We start from the raw sequence: 20,995 nt of genomic DNA on the forward strand, positions 1-20,995 counted from the left end.
CTACCTAAACTACTGCACTGAAACTGACACAGAGGCAGTTACAGTATAGCGGACCCCCGCAGATGACAATAATGCAGCCTGTTAATTAATTAATTTAATCAATTTGGGCTTGTTTTTTTACTTATTAGGTAGAACTCTTGTTGTGTTTTAAATCTCTTCACTTCTCACATCCCCCGCTGTCGACGCGGTGTCAAAAGCGGTTGCCAGGCCCCTGTTGATTCCAAATCCGTTGATCCGCTGCTCTCAACTCTATTTCATCCATGCAACTTCCACACGTATAGTGTGGAAGACCAATTGGTCTGTAGAATTCACCATTTTTAAACTCATACACGTCTTGGCCATATTTTGTTGTTGCTTTAAAATCGTCAAACGAGTAGCATCGAGGAAGAGATTTAGAACACCTGTTGCATTTCAGCTCATCTGTGTTTTCTGATGGTCCAGCCCCCATGTTTGCAGAATTCTTCAGCAGCTACGGTGAGAGTGATTTTCAAGTGTGACCTAAAAGATGGATTCAACCAACATGTCAGGAACTCTTGCTGCTGTTTAATTGTTGGTTCAAATAAATAAACAAACAAATAATTTCAATCAACAAGATTACATATATATTATATTTTTTTAACATCATTAGTTAAATAATCACATTAATTTCAGTTGTATGAACTGTGAGATTATCAGTGACACCATTTCAACCTTTGTCAACATTTGTGTCTTCTATGAACAGACTGTTTCTAGTGAAAACTAATTCAGTAGCAGTAACAATAGCGTTTTCTCTCAGTTATTATGATTTAAAATCCCCCTATGGGTATTACAATGCAAACAAGTAAGACGCGCAAACGCGGGAAGCGAACGCAGCTCGTGTGTGTGTGTGGTTGTGTGTGTGTGTGTGTGTGTGTGTGTGTGTGTGTGTGTGTGTGCTACAGCTGCGCCCTGTGTGTGTGTGTGTGCTACAGCTGCGCCCTCTGGTGGCGGGCGGGTGGTGTCACAGCGGGACAGACACACAGACACACACACAGACACACACACAGACATGAGCAGCAGGGTCTCATAGTAAGTGGCTCACTGCGTTCGCAATAAAAAGTACATGAACACGTGGATTTGTGCCCTCTACCGATATTGACGGCAGACTTCGGTGCTCTATGGCTTTTCAAAATAAATCAAATTAACTATTTCAGTTTCTATAGCAAATTGACCTGTCACTGACCATAACAGGGGGGTGTAGATATAGACAGTGCAGTTGGGGGTGGGGTTGGGTGAGCTCTCCTTCTAGGAGTGTTGGACAGAGGACGGGTCTTTTTATTGTTTATTGAGTTTCTATAGGTTAAAGTATGGAGGAATAGCACTTATTTTAAACAAAGAAAATCACTACCCTATACATTTAATGTGACTTTAATGTGACACCTATTGTCAAAACATGAATTGGCCTTTACTTGTTACATAACTGTCAGACAATGATATTAATATTTGTCAATAGTCATACATTTATGGTGAAATGATTAAGACATATCATAGGCCTACCGTATATAGTCAGTATTTGCTTCAGTTTGCTGAAAAAAAAAGAAAAGACAATATTTTAGCAAAGTTAATGAAAAAACTATGCTATATGTTCAATCTGTCATAAAAGTTATGTCTGAAAATATTTATTTTCTGAAAAATAAATCTTTAGAAAATCTTCTGAAATAATAAAATAATATAGTGAACATTAAAAGAAATATATATATATATTCACAATCCATTAAAATTTTAAATCCATAGATCTATATAGGCAATCTATGGATTCTATAAGTATTCCTTGACTTACCGTGTGGTGTCGGTGTGGTGTCACAAGAAGAGACGTGAGGATACTAAGGATAGGAGGCTCGCTCCTTCTTATATACCCTGCAAACCACTCCTACCTCTGACCAAACAGAGTCCACCCCATGTGAAACAGCTGTGTGGGGGTGTGTGTGTGTGTGTGTGTGTGGGTGTGTGTGTGTGTGTGTGTGTGTGTGTGTGTGTGTGTGTGTGTGTGTGTGTGTGTGTGTGTGTGTGTGTGTGTGTGTGTGTGTGTGTGTGCGTGCGTGCGTGCGTGTAATAATGTGTTTTTGAGATTCTGATTCTGTTTTCTGGTGTGTGTTTTTGTACCATAATCCTTTTGTGTGTTAGTGTTTGCCATGTATGTAAAATCATTGCTGTAATTGTTCTTTGTATACAGGGTTAGGGGTTAACCCCTAACCCTTTTGAAAAAGAGACCTTGGTCTCAATTGGATTCCCCTGAAATAAAGGTTTCAATCAAATGCCTTTTGAATAGCCATGCCACAATTACATGAATAAACACACTGTTGCGATGTATTCCTGTCTCATCGGCAACTAAAAAAGCGTAAATATTATATTAAGCTGAATAAGCTGAATAATATCTACCTACAGTATACAGCCATGATAGAGTGGTACTACGACACGTGGCTAGTACTGTTATGTTACTGATTACAGTAACAGTCTGCTTAACCTGACTGGTACTGTGCTGTATTATATCCAGTGGTGGAAAGTAACTAAGTACTTTTACTTAAGTACTGTACTTAAGTACAATTTTGATTAATATAAATAGGATATGATTAATGCGGTTGGGCGGATAATGAATTTGCGGTTGCGGGTGACAAAAAACTCCACCCGCAGGTCTCTACGATCTACGCATTGCGAGCTTTGTCGATCGGCTGTTTTCAACAGGTTTACTACACATTTTGAACTTGTGAAATGGGACATTCTGCAATATGAGTATACTTTTACTTTTAGTAGGCCTACTTTAAATACATTTTGATGCCGATACTTTTGTACTTTTACTAAAGTGCATTTTCAATTCCGTACTAAATTGCAGTAGGCCTATTGGTACTTTTACTTAAGTAAAACAACTCTTTCCACTGATTAATTAATTATCTCCTGACTCATCATGCTCTGTCCTACTAGCGGTGCTGATAACTGCTTTTTGAGTGAATGTCCTTTGTGCCACTGTGGGTAGGCCTATTCAGATTGACAAGAAGGCACGTTGGTCTACTGGCTGGTACTGGCTTCATTATCTCCTGATCCATAAGGCTCTGTCCTACTAACTGAGCGTGCAGATAACTATTAACTAACTACTGATGAGATTAGCTATCAAAGAACAGTGGACGAGTTTGCCGGTTGGTGCAGGAGTAACTTCCTCCAGCTGAATATCAAAAAAACTAAGGAGGTCATATTTGACCTTATAGGTGCTCATGCACACTAGGAAATAGTCATTGGTGGGGATGGGGTAGTGATTGTGGAGCAATACAAGTACTAGGGTACAACGATCGATTCCAAGCTGACATGGAATTCCAACACTCATTCCATCTACACAGTCTCATAGACAGGTCAAATTGCAAAATTGCAAAGGGTGAATTGCAAAGTTGTGTCACTTTGCCCTGGCTGAGCTGGGAAGGCTGACAAAGGGTGAATTGCAAAATTGCAAAGTTGCAAAATTGCAAAATTGCAAAAAATTGCAAAGAAATTGCAAAGAAATTGCAAAAAAATTGCAAAAAAGAAATTGCAAAAAAATGCAAAATTGCAAAGGGTGAATTGCAAAGTTGTGTCAAGCCCGACACACACCGTCTGCGACCGCCGCGTGTACCGCCGCGGCACAGTATTGCCGCGCGCCATAGCCGCACGGCAACACCAACAGGACGCGGCGCGCTACCACGCGGCTGGGGAGTTTTGTTGACTATATTCCATTGCCACGCCCACGGATAGCCGGGTGGAGGCGGCGCGGCAACGCCTGGAAAATAGAACAGCGGTGCATCGGCGCGGCAGGCGAGGCGTGACCGCGCGCCAGCGCGCGTCGGACGCAGCCGGTGTGCGATAGGTTCGTTGAAAATAATGGAGGCGGCTGTGTCTGCCGCGCGGCGACGCGCGGGGGACACAGCCGGTGTGTGGTGGGCTACACTTTGCCTTGGCTGATAGTAGGTTACTTATCACTCAAATCCAATGGAGGCAGCAGGCTGGCCTGGAGCCGACTGCATGTATACTTACTGGCTGCTGCTGTTAGGAAACGCAGGCGTGGAATTACTGCCACCGAATCGAAGACCACGTGAAACTGACTTACATGGACTTAAGACTATGAGGTTAGGGGAGTTACGTGGCAGGTTAAGACTATGAGGTTAGGGGAGTTACGTGGCAGGTTAAGACTATGAGGTTAGGGGAGTTACGTGGCAGGTTAAGACTATGAGGTTAGGGGAGTTACGTGGCAGGTTAAGACTATGAGGTTAGGGGAGTTACGTGGCAGGTTAAGACTGAGGTTAGGGGAGTTACGTGGCAGGTTAAGACTATGAGGTTAGGGGAGTTACGTGGCAGGTTAAGACTATGAGGTTAGGGGAGTTACGTGGCAGGTTATAACATGCGAGTGCTTTTTGGCCCTCAGGTTCCGCTACTCGGAGGACGACGTGGTGTCCTACATCATCCAGGTCCTCCAGGGTCTGGACTACCTGCACAACCGGCGCATCCTGCATCTGGACATCAAGCCCGACAACATCATCGTCACCTACATGAACGTGGTCAAGATCATCGACTTTGGCACCGCCCAGACCTTCAACCCTCTGTTCCTCAAGCAGTTCAGCCCCGCCATCGGAACACTGGACTACATGTGTAAGGGCCGATTCATACTCCTATTTTACCGCTGTAGTGTTGGGGGCCGATTCATACTCCTATTTTACCGCTGTAGTGTTAGGGGCCGATTCATACTCCTATTTTACCGCTGTAGAGTTAGGGGCCGATTCATACTCCTATTTTACCGCTGTAGTGTTAGGGGCCGATTCATGCTCCTATTTTACCGCTGTAGTGATAAGGGCCGATTCATACTCCTATTTTACCGCTGTAGTGATAAGGGCCGATTCATACTCCTATTTTACCGCTGTAGAGTTAGGGGCCGATTCATACTCCTATTTTACCGCTGTAGTGTTAGGGGGCGATTCATACTCCTATTTTACCGCTGTAGTGTTGGGGGTCGATTCATACTCCTATTTTACCGCTGTAGTGATAAGGGCCGATTCATACTCCTATTTTACCGCTGTAGTGTTGGGGGTCGATTCATACTCCTATTTTACCGCTGTAGTGTTAGGGGCCGATTCATGCTCCTATTTTACCGCTGTAGTGTTAGGGGCCGATTCATACTCCTATTTTACCGCTGTAGTGTTAGGGGCCGATTCATACTCCTATTTTACCGCTGTAGTGTTAGGGGCCGATTCATACTCCTATTTTACCGCTGTAGTGTGTACAATGGGTACTTTTACCTTTAGTACTTTAAGTACATTTCGATGCCGATACTGTTGTACTTTTACTCAAGTACATTTTCAATTCCGTACTTTTACTTGTAACGAAGTGGTTCTAAATTGCAGTATTGGTACTTTTACTTAAGTAAAGCAATTGAGTACTTTCTCCACCCCTGCTGTAAGTGCAGTAATGCACATCAGATGTAGTATTAAATCCATCATTCTATAGGCTTTAGGCTGGCACAATAGGGGAACATAATGATAGCTCTGTAAGCAGGACATACAGTAACAGTATGATGAGGAGGACATACTGTATGATGATGAGGACTGTGTGTTGACTTGTTGTTCTCCAGCTCCGGAGATGTTGAAAGGGGACGTGGTGGGACCTCCGGCCGACATCTGGAGCGTGGGCGTCCTGACTTTCATCATGTGAGTAGTGTGGCTTTAACACAAGGGTTTCTTACACCCAGTAAAGGCCTCTTAAAAAGGCCTTACACAAGGGTTTTTCACACCCAGTAAAGGCCTCTTAAAAAGGCCTAACACAAGGGTTTCTCCCACCCAGTAAAGGCCTCTTAAAAAGGCCTTACACAAGGGTTTCTCACACCCAGTAAAGGCCTCTTAAAAAGGCCTAACACAAGGGTTTCTTACACCCAGTAAAGGCCTCTCAAAAAGGCCTTACACAAGGGTTTCTCCCACCAGTAAAGGCCTCTTAAAAAGGCCTTACACAAGGGTTTCTCCCACCCAGTAAAGGCCTCTTAAAAGGGCCTTACACAAGGGTTTCTCCCCCCAGTAAAGGCCTCTTAAAAAGGCCTTACACAAGGGTTTCTTACACCCAGTAAAGGCCTCTTAAAAAGGCCTAACACAAGGGTTTCTCCCCCCAGTAAAGGCCTCTTAAAAAGGCCTTACACAAGGGTTTCTTACACCCAGTAAAGGCCTCTTAAAAAGGCCTTACACAAGGGTTTCTTACACCCAGTAAAGGCCTCTTAAAAAGGCCTTACACAAGGGTTTCTTACACCCAGTAAAGGCCTCTTAAAAAGGCCTAACACAAGGGTTTCTTACACCCAGTAAAGGCCTCTTAAAAAGGCCTTACACAAGGGTTTCTCACACCCAGTAAAGGCCTCTTAAAAAGGCCTAACACAAGGGTTTCTTACACCCAGTAAAGGCCTCTTAAAAAGGCCTTACACAAGGGTTTCTTACACCCAGTAAAGGCCTCTTAAAAAGGCCTTACACAAGGGTTTCTTACACCCAGTAAAGGCCTCTTAAAAAGGCCTTACACAAGGGTTTCTTACACCCAGTAAAGGCCTCTTAAAAAGGCCTAACACAAGGGTTTCTTACACCCAGTAAAGGCCTCTTAAAAAGGCCTAACACAAGGGTTTCTTACACCCAGTAAAGGCCTCTTAAAAAGGCCTTACACAAGGGTTTCTTACACCCAGTAAAGGCCTCTTAAAAAGGCCTTACACAAGGGTTTCTCCCCCCAGTAAAGGCCTCTTAAAAAGGCCTTACACAAGGGTTTCTCCCCCCAGTAAAGGCCTCTTAAAAAGGCCTTACACAAGGGTTTCTCCCACCCAGTAAAGGCCTCTTAAAAAGGCCTTACACAAGGGTTTCTTACACCCAGTAAAGGCCTCTTAAAAAGGCCTAACACAAGGGTTTCTTACACCCAGTAAAGGCCTCTTAAAAAGGCCTAACACAAGGGTTTCTTACACCCAGTAAAGGCCTCTTAAAAAGGCCTAACACAAGGGTTTCTTACACCCAGTAAAGGCCTCTTAAAAAGGCCTTACACAAGGGTTTCTTACACCCAGTAAAGGCCTCTTAAAAAGGCCTTACACAAGGGTTTCTTACACCCAGTAAAGGCCTCTTAAAAAGGCCTTACACAAGGGTTTCTTACACCCAGTAAAGGCCTCTTAAAAAGGCCTTACACAAGGGTTTCTCCCACCCAGTAAAGGCCTCTTAAAAGGGCCTTACACAAGGGTTTCTCCCACCCAGTAAAGGCCTCTTAAAAAGGCCTTACACAAGGGTTTCTCCCACCCAGTAAAGGCCTCTTAAAAGGGCCTTACACAAGGGTTTCTCCCACCCAGTAAAGGCCTCTTAAAAGGGCCTTACACAAGGGTTTCTCACACCCAGTAAAGGCCTCTTAAAAAGGCCTTACACAAGGGTTTCTCCCACCCAGTAAAGGCCTCTTAAAAGGGCCTAACACAAGGGTTTCTTACACCCAGTAAAGGCCTCTTAAAAAGGCCTAACACAAGGGTTTCTCCCACCAGTAAAGGCCTCTTAAAAAGGCCTTACACAGGGGTTTCTCCCACCAGTAAAGGCCTCTTAAAAAGGCCTTACACAAGGGTTTCTCACACCCAGTAAAGGCCTCTTAAAAAGGCCTTACACAAGGGTTTCTCCCACCCAGTAAAGGCCTCTTAAAAAGGCCTTACACAAGGGTTTCTCCCCCCAGTAAAGGCCTCTCAAAAAGGCCTTACACAAGGGTTTCTCCCACCCAGTAAAGGCCTCTTAAAAAGGCCTTACACAAGGGTTTCTCCCACCCAGTAAAGGCCTCTTAAAAAGGCCTAACACAAGGGTTTCTCCCCCCAGTAAAGGCCTCTTAAAAAGGCCTAACACAAGGGTTTCTCCCCCCAGTAAAGGCCTCTTAAAAAGGCCTTACACAAGGGTTTCTCCCCCCAGTAAAGGCCTCTCAAAAAGGCCTTACACAAGGGTTTCTCCCACCCAGTAAAGGCCTCTTAAAAAGGCCTTACACAAGGGTTTCTCCCACCCAGTAAAGGCCTCTTAAAAAGGCCTAACACAAGGGTTTCTCCCCCCAGTAAAGGCCTCTTAAAAGGGCCTTACACAAGGGTTTCTTACACCCAGTAAAGGCCTCTTAAAAGGGCCTTACACAAGGGTTTCTTACACCCAGTAAAGGCCTCTTAAAAAGGGCCTTACACAAGGGTTTCTTACACCCAGTAAAGGCCTCTTAAAAAGGCCTTACACAAGGGTTTCTCCCACCCAGTAAAGGCCTCTTAAAAAGGCCTTACACAAGGGTTTCTCCCCCCAGTAAAGGCCTCTTAAAAAGGCCTAACACAAGGGTTTTTCCCACCCAGTAAAGGCCTCTTAAAAAGGCCTTACACAAGGGTTTCTTACACCCAGTAAAGGCCTCTTAAAATAGAAGAGCGATATGGTACTCTTTTTTTCATAATGGGCAGTGATATTACCATGAAACCCTTTGAGTTCTGGCGCTGAAAACAACCTTCCTGAATGGCGTTTGTTTAAATAAATACATGTAAATGTGAACAACGGAATTCTATGTAGATATAGATTTGACATCCGTGTTAGACTGTCAGCCCATTTAGACAGATGATGGATCAGATCTGGACGGACACATGTACATATCAGTCAACCTATTTTCAGCTAATGTACACTGACTGACACACAGGAGGTGTAAGTTGAGACAAAGACGTGCAATACTGTGGTGACTCGCTTAGAATAGAAACATGCCTGAGTTATTTACTGTTAGGCCTGTAAAAACGAAGCCTTTGTTAGAATGCTGTCAAGCACCCCAGGGGTCCGGGGGGCAGCTCCTTATCTTGGTAAACAAGGAATCTCAGGAACGCTATAATGTGTTGACAGCTGGGCGTGACGTATATTAGCAGCGACATTGCCTTCATATGTATAGTTTCAAGGCTTTTGCGGCCACATGAATTCCATTTTTCTCCAGAAACTGGCCGTATCAAATATGAATGGACATCATTAACGAGGCACAGCCACTCCCCTGACAGAAAGGCCGGGGTGGTCGGTTTATTTTTCAAACACAGTTCTTATATGAAGCGACCTAAAATCGCCCAATGGAGATTTCACTGCAAATTTAAAAAAAAAGAAAATACATGAACCTGTGTATTGGCGCCCTCTACTGAAAGTGACGTCAGACTTCAGTGCTCGAGTCGATATATATCCATATTCTGATACCAACATTTAAAAAAATAGTCAATCTATCAGCTCACAATGAGTGGCTGTTTTCCCAAAAAAGAAATAGTTTAGAGCAACAAGAGGGGGCATAATATATAGCCCTGGAGGACTTTATTTTATATGGTCCAAGCAGTTTCACAGAGGCAGTTTTTTAGAGGCAGCGCTGGCCGAACGGTTTTCCGGAGCGGTCTTGATATCGGAAGGTCGCTAGTTCGTATCCCCGGACCGGCACGTTAAAATTACCACCGCTGAAGTGCCCTTAATTGGACAAGGCATTGAACCCCTACCATGAAATGTTCTATGAGCAGGGCCTGGCTGTAAACAAGTTCTTGAGCTTAGTCCAGTTACCCTGGGTAAACATAGTACCTTTCCTTTCCTTAGTCCAGTTACCCTGGGTAAACATGGTACCTTTCCTTTCCTTAGTCCAGTTACCCTGGGTAAACATAGTACCTTTCCTTTCCTTAGTCCAGTTACCCTGGGTAAACATAGTACCTTTCCTTTCCTTTTCACAATTCTTGTGGTTTGGTTTCCAGGCTGAGCGGCAGGTCTCCGTTTACGGACAACGACCCCCAGGAGACCGAGAGCAGGATCCTGGCGGCCAAGTTTGACCTCTCCAAGATGTACCAGAACGTGTCCCAAAGCGCCTCTCTGTTCCTGAAGAAGATCCTCTGTAGCTATCCTTGGTAAGCTGCACTGCAGCCTTATATACACTCAATGCTTAACACCCAAAGGGCCTTTCTGTGTGGAGTTTGCATGTTCTCCCCGTGTCCCCTAGGGTAGGTACCCTCACATGTTCTCCCCGTGTCCCCTAGGGTAGGTACCCTCACATGTTCTCCCCGTGTCCCCTAGGGTAGGTACCCTCACATGTTCTCCCCGTGTCCCCTAGGGTAGGTACCCTCACATGTTCTCCCCGTGTCCCCTAGGGTAGGTACCCTCACAAAAAACATGCAGTAATCCTGGTCACTAAACTGCCTCCCCCTGGCCAGCCGGGGCGCCTGATGGAGGGGAAAGGAACTGGTCGGAATAACGTGTTCCTTCCACGCGCTACGTCCAACCAGGGAAACTCCCCCCTGTCAGGTGTAAAGGAGCAACTTGGACACTCAGGCATGAAGGAAGCATGAGTTCAAGTCCGTTGCTCTCCCCTTGTCCCCCATATATGGGGACTAGGTTGGTGGAGGGTGTGTGTAGAGCCCAGGATCACATTAGATGATTGACACAGGGGTGAAAAATGGGTTACAAAATCGTGGGATAAAAAATAATAATAATAATAAAAAAATACTTAACACCCATTCAGATTCTAAAAATGTCTTCTACATCCTAACATTTTTCAAAGATAGCAGATCTACAAGCTCGTAGCACGCCACTCGGTGGCAACGCTATGAGCTTGTAGATCTGCTATTACGTCCCTTATTTACATGAAATCTCTACTGTGTGTTTGTGCTTAATAATATTAGCTTATCATGAGGTTTTGCTACAGCCTGGTAAACAACGGACTGAACAAAGTTAATGGCTTATTATTAATACAGATGCTTAATTATTAAACATATTTTTGCCATTAAGACTAGGTAGGAATATTGTACATTTTAGAATACATGTTATTTTCAGAACCTCCAATTTAAAAGAAAATCATGTCTGAACTGAGTTGTGCTGTGCGTGAGTATGCGTGCGAGTTATGGCTGCTCAACAGTGCTACTCAGTGGTCACAGACCGGTACTTTTATAGTCTTACCGCATACATAGACACAGACAGACAGACAGACAGACAGACAGACAGACAGGACACACACAAATGCAGGCCTCAATAGCTAAAACAGTTGATTTACAAGCTAACAATGTCGCAATGCACAACGTGTTGTGAGCTTGAAAATCTGCTGTTTTCGAACTGTTTTGCCTACAATGGCAATGCCACGCATACTGTGTATGACTGTTCCGGGTCTCGTTCCAACCCCACAGGGCCCGTCCGACCGTCAAGGACTGCTACAACAACTCCTGGCTGCAGGACGCCTACCTGATGCGCCTCCGGAGGCAGACGCTGACCTTCACCACCACGCGCCTCAAGGAGTTCCTGGCCGAGCAGCAGCAGAGGCGAGAGCTGGAGGCCACCTCGCACAAGGTCCTGCTGCGCTCCTACCAGAGCTCGCCACACACGCCCACCAGTCCCACCTCGCCCGTCCCCTTCCCGCCGCCCACCTCGCCCGTCCCGTTCGTCGCCCAGTGAGGAGGACGATGTCCTCTGCGACGACGCGACGAAGCTGGGCGGGACCTCGAGGGGGGGGGGGGGAGGGGGGAGTGTGCGCTCGGCCTCACACAAGGCAAGACACGAGACACGGGGCCGAGAGGGTTTTAGAGGAGGCCTCTAGTCTCCGGGTCATACGTCGTTGTTGTTGTTGTTGGGACAGCTGAGTTGGTTGACCAAGAGGTAACGACAAAACACAAAGAAACCAGCACTGGCTCTCTCATCTAGCTGAAGAGCTCTGGGTGATATGAGGTGTTTTCTGGTTCTGGAAGAAGAGAAATGTGAAAGAATGCTGTCAAGAGTATAAGGCGCGATTCATACTCCTATTTTAGAGCCCCATAAAAGTGGGTTCGGCTCTGTAGAGCCTACAATGTGACGTCATTTGAGGTTCGGGGGGGGGGGGGGTACCGTCCAAAAGTCGGCTCCAGTACTGCTGAACATTTCCGAAATCATTTGGGCACTACAGCAGTAAAATAGGAGTATGAACCGGCCCTAATAAGACCCAGAGGAAATTAAGCAACGGTACCTGGGCTTGATGGCATGGCTTTGTGTCAAATTGTCTAGGTTTTTTTGTCTAGGTTAAAACAGCTCAAGGTTTGTACCTTTTTTGTCATTTTTATATATTTGACCTAAAATATTTTCAGATGAGATTTTTTTGAATGATCAAAAGGAAATATATAATCTGCATTTTGTATAAATGACTTTCATTCTATATCAAGTGACAGAAAATGCGTCTACTGAATGGATCGTGCGGAACCGTTGCTGTCGCGCCGTGGTAATAACGACCTAAAAGACATAAATGAATAAGACCTAAAATGGCTGCCATAGAACTTAGTCATCGTTTAGATTGGTGAGCATTGTTTTATTGTGAAAGTGCATCAGAGAGAGAGAGAGAGAGGGAGGGAGGAGAGAGGGAGAGAGAGAGAGAGAGAGAGAGAGTGTCTAGCTAGGTAAAGCTTTAATGTCAACAAAATAACTGAACTTTAATGTTCAAGACAACAAAATAACAGAACTTTCTTAATGTACAGCGTATGCAGCAACATAACTAAATAAGGAACACAAAGAGAGGTATTTATTGCAGTGATGTGTTTTTGCTGTAAGGGCTGTGACTTGTAACCGTTTATAAGTCCTCATACAGAGCAGTGCAAATCGCACAATCATTATCATAAAATATCTCTACTGTTCGCTGTGGAGATTATAGTGGCATCTGACCTGTAGTGATGCATGGCACCCAAAGCTCTGAACCCAGGAGTTTGAGGCCATACAATCTCACTGGCAAAACCTTAAAACCTTAACCACCTCCAAGCCCACGTCTAAACCATCTATAATGGAACACGTTCAAATTATTACCTGAATTACCTGAATGAATGAATGATGAATGATGCTGCCATTTCAGGAGCCACTGCTACCCTCCATTACCGTAGTGTAGGCCTATACCTCAAGCAGTGACCTTTAACAGATTTGGATTTTAATCATTTGAAAAAGAACTTTTATAATGGGGTTCTAGAAGAGGTTATATTGGATACTCTGTAAGGGCTATCAGAACAGGGCAGTTATGCAAAAAAAAAAATCCCAGACTAATATTCTCTCATTTTCAAAGACAAAAACCGAAGAGAATGGAAAAGAAATCATTAACTTCCAGTTTAAACGCCCGTGGTCACATAGCTGCTAAAGCACAATGTAAGTGGATATGAAACCATATCGCAGCCAACCCAACAAGCAACCATCACATTAGTGCTCCAACTCCGCTGAGATTATTGAATACACATTTTTATAGTAACCCAATGTACTGTAAAGCCACTACAGTCATTTTGATTTAGGCATGCTTTGTCATTCATACTGGTGATTTCACTACGAGGAGGTTTACGGTCGTGCCGAATCGACCAGTCGGTCACCGCGCAGACGATTAAACGTGCCGTCGTCATTACACGGGTTCACCCAACGTTTACAAGGAATGATACAAAATGGGTTACACAAGAAAAGACACAAGGGTGCTTCCCAAGTGCCCTTATTCACATGAACGGAGGGAATAATCAACGGAGAAGCTCGCAACAAGTTGCAACGCGACCCGCTGTGAGTTTGTAGATTGTTAATTTTTTCCCCCGAATATATATATTTGGTGTAGAGGGGCCCTAGACCAGTGGTTCCCAAAGTGGGGTCCGGGGACCCCCAGGGGTCCTTGAGGGAGTTCCAGGGGGTCCCCAGCTAAATGATAGTTAGGAACCAAATGGACCCTTATGGGTCTGTAACTCTGAGAGCGTACAAATGGAACCTCTCAGAGTTCAAATTAACATTGATTTTACAATAAAAATGTGGGGGTTCCAGAGATGGAAATGCCATTAAATGGGGGTCCGTATGGAGTAGACTAATGCATGTCAAACTGGGGGTCCTTGAAATGAAACTGGTTGAGAATCACTGCTAGAGCCGTAGAAATCTTCTCTTATGGGGGTCCCTGGCATGTCTCTTCAAATGGGGGGTCCGCGGGCTAATTGGTGTCAATTTGGGGGTCCTTGACATGAAAAGGTTTGGGAACCAGTGACCCCTGGGGGACCCCTGCGTACAGTATTGGGGGTGAAGTGGTTTTAGAGTTAGCTCTAGCATTAGCTAGCATGATGGCCATTTATGAGATGTATTCTCAAACACATTGCTGAAAGCAAGCCCGTTGATTTCTGTTATTATAACTTACATTCTTATAGCAACAGCTTGGGAAAATGTTTTGTATTTGTTTGTTTTTTTCGTTTTATTTTGTAGACACTGACAGTTTTTTGAATAAGAGGTAGTTGAGTCCAACCTTTTTGTTTTCCGAAACACAGGAAGGGGTCATGTTAGAGATTATATTAGCTTATATTATACAATGGTCATTTGGGCCATATACAAAATGAATTCAAGCGATTAGATATCGTTGATAAGTCGAATGGTTGTATTTGCATAACCTAGCCACCACAGAGTAAATTAACCTTTATACATTTGCACCAATTTCAGGTCTTTAACAAAGTTTGGTATATACGTAGGTTTCTTTCGTAGAGCAAGTATGGCAGTATATGACAGTGACATGTCATTAAAACTATTATGTATAAAGTTGAAACACGTTTTCATTCTGGCATTGGCTGAGAAGGAGTTTTAACAGAAAACATCGTGAAATGGTTCATTCATTATAGACTGTGGAGTATTTTGCCATTGCCACATTAATCACTGCCATTATTTTATTTGTCTTTACTGGTTCAGTCAATGTATTTTAATAATAGGAACAGGGGGAAAGGTTTATTTTCAGATGAATTAAGAGCAAGGATGTTCAGCATGAAAATACGTTGCGTGACAATGTTTAATTGCCTCTCCGATGTATTAATTTGGCTCTGTATAATCATCTGAAATGAAGTTGCAACCGTTTGTAAATTCAGAGCAGGGTTTAAACGCAAGAGCTCCACATTTTTGTACCAAACTAAAACGGAGGGGGGGGGGGGGGGGGGGGGTGATGAATCTACAGTATTTTGTGGAAATTGAATGTATTGCAGTGCCTCATGTGACGGGTATTGAACCCCCAAAAAACTAAACAGCTCGTTAATTAAATGACCGACTTTATCAGGTCCTTATTTTTAACACTATATTAACTGGATTGCCTTTTGTGTGTTTGCCATTATTTATTTATTGATGGTGTGATTGTATTTTGCTGGTGCGGCTTCTGCTCTTTTTCTTCCTTTTCTGTTCTGTGAAGTCTCACGAGTCTGGCATGGCTGATTAAGGCTGTGAACAATAAAGGAAATCACATAAATATTATGAGTACGATGCAAACTTTTTGTTTTCAGCATGGAACCAGGAAATCACTGAAACGAATTTCCTCGACTTGTATACTAAAGATTCTTAACCCATTCTGGACGGGAACCTCTTTTGGTGTTTTAACTAATGTTATACTTTAGCTATTGAAAAATAGCAGATCTACAAGCTCATAGCGCGCCACCGAGTGGCGCACTACGAGCTTGAGGTCTGCTATTTTTGAAAAATCTTAAAAATGTATCTTTGAATATATATTCTTTCAGAGCAAACGTTTTTTTTTATTTCGACGTCAGGCCTATTTGATATTTGGGTTTATTTTTAGTTCTTTGTTTCATTCAGTGTTCCTTAAGCTTATCATTATTATGAAGTTAATTTCTCAATTGATCATATATTCATACAGTAGCCTATATATTCATCTGTTGATAACATCTTAAACATTGTTGCCAGGCAGTGTTTCCAATCAAAATTGAATAACGTGAATCTAAGTATCTTGAAAAGTCAATAGACTTCATACTACTTGTCACGAAGCAGAACTGTAGCTAGGACCGCACCCATAAAGGGTGTATCTCCATCTTCTTCACCAGGGAAGCACTCCACATCGCAATCTCATTCTTCAGGCAATTAACTAAACTATAAACTGCTCTAATCATTCTCTGGAGTATTTCATGTAGAGGACTATATAAGGATGGGCAGCCACATCGACTCCAGCATGTGGTGTGTGTCTTCAATCGGCCCTACAGGCCCTGGCTCATAAAATACGAAGCCCCGTAGAAGGAGAAGGAATGTTGTGATGTCTCTTCTTCCTGCCTTTGGTCCTGAAGGGCCCGACTCGCTCCTCTGGACCCTCAGATATAAACCCTGACAGCCCTAGACTAGCCTCATTGTGCCTTCAGTTCTGGAGTGAAGAGGAAGGATCTCACTCTCCACAGGGTAAGACATTATATATACCGAGTTTTGACAAGACCATTTCTAGTGTAAGTTGAGCATGAACTTTGAAGCTTCATCATGTGGAGAACTTTCTTTCCAGGTTTCCCTCTCTAAGCGGTGACTTATTATTATTGTTCTGACCCGCGCCAGATGTCCAAAGCCACGATGGCTGGCCCACCTCCAGGGTGCGCTCTGAACATCACTGACCTCCAGATCCAGGAAGCCGCCATTCGCATCCAGGCATCTTTCCGAGGTCACAGGTACCGTATATTCCCTTATTTTCTTATTATTTTAACCCATTTTGACCTGAGATCAGAATCTAAAAATGTCTGTTTGAAAATACCTGAGATCAGAATCTAAAAATGTCTGTTTGAAAATCACAGTTTTCTGAAAAAGCTATGTTTCTATGTCAGTGGTTCTTCGATTTTTTTAAATCGCGCGCTATGAGCTTGTAGATCTGCTATTTTTGAAAAATCGTGAAAATGTAGTGCAAATCTTTGAATATATATATATATATATATTATATATATATATATATATATATATATATATATATATATATATATTCTTTCAGAGCCAACGTTTTTAACTCATATCTTTGCTTCTGGGGGGGGGGGGGTCCCTGTAACAACATATTTTGGGGGTCGCCGGCCAAATACATATAATTTTGGGGCTCCTTGACTTGAAAAAGGTTGAATACGACTGACATAGAAACATAGGGTTTTTCAGAAAACTGTCAGGATTTAGAAGACATACAGTATGTAGAATCTACCAGACAGTGACCTTGTGGGTTAGAGTGTCCACCCTGAGACTGGGAGGTCGGGGGTTCGATCCCCGGCCGGGTCATACCAAAGACTGTAAAAAATGGGACCCAATGCCTCCCTGCTTCAAAGGGTTGGATTGGGGGGTCAAATCTACTAATCAAATGATTCCCGAGCGAGGCACGGCTGCGGCTCACCGCTCCAAGAGAGATGGGTCAAACGCAGAGAACAAATTTCACTGCGGTAACGTGTGTGACAAATCGTTTGAACTTATAGGTCTAAATGGGTGAATCATTGAATCATTGATGGGTGAATCATTGAATCATTGATGGGTGAATCATTGAATCATTGATGGGTGAATCATTGAATCCTTGCGGTCGGTCCGTCTCCCACAGGTCTCGTAAGGAGCTGAGGGAGAAAGGCCCGCCCCGGGTCAGCGCCTTCCCCGACCCGTTCATCGTCTGGTCCAAGGACGGCAGCGGCGCCAAGGAGCTGAAGGACGGCCCCAAGTACCGCTACGTCTTCGAGGACCCCGACTTCGTGGCGCTGGTGGTCCGGGACGGGGTGCTGGCGGACCTGGGGAGGTACACGGTCACCATCAAGAACCCGTTCGGACAGACCTCCGGCTCCGCTTGTATTCTGGTGGAGGGTGTGTACAGTAATGCACTTATGTCGTTTTTGTTTGTTTATATTTTGGGGCGGGAACCCCTTTTGGTGTTAGCATTATAGTTATGTTTTAGCTATTGAAAAATAGCAGATCTACAAGCTCATAGCGCACCACCGAGTGGCGCGCTACGAGCTTGTAGGTCTGCTATTTTTGAAAAATCGAAGAACGACTGACATAGAAACATAGCTTTTTCAGAAAACCGTCAGGATGTAGAAGAGATTTTTAGAATCTGATCTCAGGTCAAAACGGGTTAACCATTTTCAACCCAATATATTTAGTTTTGTATACCTTATTGATTCGGGTTTTCAGCCCACCCAGCTGAAGGCCGGTCGGATGGTTATGATCAGGCAGAGCTGCAGAACTAAAGTAGAGTTTTGACTCTTATGTACATGTATACTGTACAAGACGTCACAATAAAACAACCTTGAACCCACTCCCCAGTTCCTGCTATAAGGTCACCAAAGGCCACGCCAATGAACACCTTGAGGGCCCGTGCCCATACCCATTCTGACCTGAGATCAGATTCACACGAGGTTTCCACTGGACACACACTGGTCTGATTAATCCATTAATAAAATGTGCCCATCGTCAGCAAAGCGACCTCTAGGCCGTATAGAGCGATGCGATCAGTTTTCATAGCACTAATTTGACGGAGATTATCAATCTCCGTCTCGGGGCACATGACCGTGCACTTGAACTTGATTTACGTCATCATGGGCCCCCGATGGTGTTAACATGAAGGTCAATAAAATAACCTTTGAACCCATGTTGTTTGTTCTCCCTGCAGTTCCTGCCAAGGTCACCAAAGGCCCGGCCAACATGAAGGTCAAGAGGGGAACCACGGTGGCGCTCAGGGCTGAGATCAGCGGAGAGCCTCCTCCAGACGTCGGCTGGCTGAAAGACGGAGAAGACATCGAGGAGGATAAAAGGTCTCTAAACAGCTGCATTTAGTCGTTAGGCGTGGAGGCTGTCGCTCAGCCAGGTGTTATGCTGCTGCGTTCACACCAGCAGATGCAAAAGATGCAAAGCTATACACAGTGTATTTTGTAGCTTTGCATCTTTTTGTAGCTTTTCTACCTTTTTTTTTTTTTTTTTTTAAGATATTTTTTGCGGCTTACGCCTTTATTGATTTTTTAAGGGATAGAAAGTAGGCTGACAGGAAACGGGAGAGAGATGGGGGGATGACATGCGGTAAAGGCCGTGTCGGGTCCGGGAGTCGAACCCGCGGCACACCGCGACTGGATCACCAGTCCGGTGCCCAGACCGTTACGCTACGGCCTGGGTCGCTTTTCTAGCTTTTGCAGCAACTACGAATGTATCTTTGTATGTTGATGTCGCTGCTGGCTTCCATTGAAAATGAAAGGTGGACTGCATCTTTGCATCTGCCCGTGTGAACGCAGTAGAAGTGTTCATGTCGCTGCTGGCTTCCATTGAAAATGAAAGGCGGACTGCATCTTTGCATCTGCCCGTGTGAACGCAGTAGAAGTGTTCATGTCGCTGCTGGCTTCCATTGAAAATGAAAGGCGGACTGCATCTTTGCATCTGCCTGTGTGAACGCAGTAGAAGTGGCGAGGTTCAACTTTAACTAAATAACAAAAACTTTAATTGTTTATAAAACTAACTAACTGAGATTCTAGACAAAATGCCCTTAGTTAACAACAGTAACTGAATATATATATTTTTAAATGGTAGGCTATATATATATGTTATGTTGAGTTTTTTTTTATTACACAATAGGTCTCTTTACTCAGACCTTTTGGAATATTACACCTGACAAACCTCTAAACAACTCAAAGTATGGAAAAGAACTAACACTAAAACTAATAAAAACTGAATTAGAAAACTAATTGTCAAAACTAACTTGATGTTCAAATAAATGAATGGTTTATTTTTTTGCTCAATAAAACAATGTGACATTGAGATGAGAAACTAGGGACAATAATATGGAATGGGTGACATTCTTAATGAGATAATGTGACATTGTGATGAGACACTAGGGGACAATAATATGGAATGGGTGACATTCTTAATGAGATAATGTGACATTGTGATGAGACACTAGGGGACAATAATATGGAATGGGTGACATTCTTAATGAGATAATGTGACATTGTGATGAGACACTAGGGGACAATAATATGGAATGGGTGACATTCTTAATGAGATAATGTGACATTGTGATGAGACACTAGGGGACAATAATATGGAATGGGTGACATTCTTAATGAGATAATGTGACATTGTGATGAGACACTAGGGGACAATAATATGGAATGGGTGACATTCTTGAGTCCTTGTGTTGTTTCAGGGTGTTCTATGACGTCGGAGACAGCAGCTCCATCCTCACCATCAAAAACGCCAGTCTGTCGGACGCAGGAAAATATGAGGTTTTCGTGGAAAACAAGCTCGGGACTGACCAGTCCTTTGCCCGTGTGGACATCCTGTGACGACATCCTCCTCAGTACAGTGTGTGTTCTACTGTATGTCTCTGTACTGTACTGTACTGTATGTCTCTGACGACATCCTCCTCAGTACAGTAGTGTGTTCTACTGTACTGTATGTCTCTGTTCTTACTGGAATGCAACCGACAAATCACTGTTGCATTAACGAACATAACATATAAGGCAAATAGTATATGTTCAAATAGTATGTACATAATAAACCATTACATTCTAATAAAGAGACCTTTTTTGCTATTTTGTGAGTTTTGCTATGTCTTCCTGATTGGAAATGTGCTAGTAGAAATTCAGAAAATGCACTTTTTTTAATACTATACCAAGTCGGCCATGATACCATGCCCACCACAAATTTAGATTCTAAGGCAAAAATAGTGTATAACTTTTTACATAACGTGTCGTTTACATAACAAAACAATACATACAGTATATGTTTTACCCATCATCTCTATTCTACCAAGCCTGTGGTGGTGTTTATACCTGCTGAAACACACTGCCCTCTCACAGTATTAGGCCTGACGTCGAAATTCATAAAATGTTCACGTTTAAAAAGAAATAGCGGACCTACAAGCTCATAGCGCGCCACCGAGTGGCGCGCTATGAGCTTGTAGATCTGCCATTTTTCAATAGCTAAATTATAGCATATGTTTAATTAAGGTGTTTTTCACTGTTTGTTTTGGTAGCCCATGAAAACATCCCCGTCCACAATTTACAATTTTAGATTTAACAGACGCTCTTAATCCAGAGCGATTTACAGTAAGCGCAACACAACACATTATAAATCAAATACATAGAAATAGTCATCAAGTTAACATTGTTAACTGTTCATACAGGGTGTTGTCTACTATTCCAGGCATGCAAGATTAAGCACACGCACACACACACACACACACACACACACACACACACACACACACACACACACACACACACACACGCACACACACACACAGACCCTCAACGTGTATGCATACAGGCACACACACT

General features: G+C 43.6%; 2 protein-coding genes across 2 annotated transcripts in view; both read left to right on the plus strand.

Moving 5' to 3' along the window:
- Positions 1 to 15,197, plus strand: part of LOC310867192 (striated muscle preferentially expressed protein kinase-like) — a 119,423-nt gene extending 104,226 nt beyond the window's left edge. Inside the window, 4 exon segments of the mRNA XM_083777055.1 lie at positions 4,403 to 4,626; positions 5,603 to 5,678; positions 9,725 to 9,874; positions 11,144 to 15,197. Coding sequence (XP_083633181.1) covers positions 4,403 to 4,626; positions 5,603 to 5,678; positions 9,725 to 9,874; positions 11,144 to 11,408 — 715 coding nt within the window. The 3' untranslated portion in view covers positions 11,409 to 15,197.
- Positions 15,198 to 16,103: 906 nt separating this feature from the next.
- LOC310867203 (SPEG neighbor protein-like) lies at positions 16,104 to 19,999 on the plus strand (the record flags this gene model as incomplete). Its single annotated transcript, XM_083777080.1, has 5 exons — positions 16,104 to 16,127; positions 16,275 to 16,384; positions 17,281 to 17,534; positions 18,340 to 18,481; positions 19,861 to 19,999. The coding sequence occupies exons 2-5, from the start codon at positions 16,275 to 16,277 to the stop codon at positions 19,997 to 19,999; spliced, it is 645 nt and encodes a 214-aa protein (XP_083633206.1). The 5' UTR covers positions 16,104 to 16,127.
- Between the last annotated feature and the right edge of the window lie 996 nt (positions 20,000 to 20,995).

This window comes from Protomyctophum parallelum, assembly GCF_964188405.1.
Source record: "Protomyctophum parallelum genome assembly, chromosome: 11".
In the NCBI taxonomy this organism is placed as follows: domain Eukaryota; kingdom Metazoa; phylum Chordata; class Actinopteri; order Myctophiformes; family Myctophidae; genus Protomyctophum; species Protomyctophum parallelum.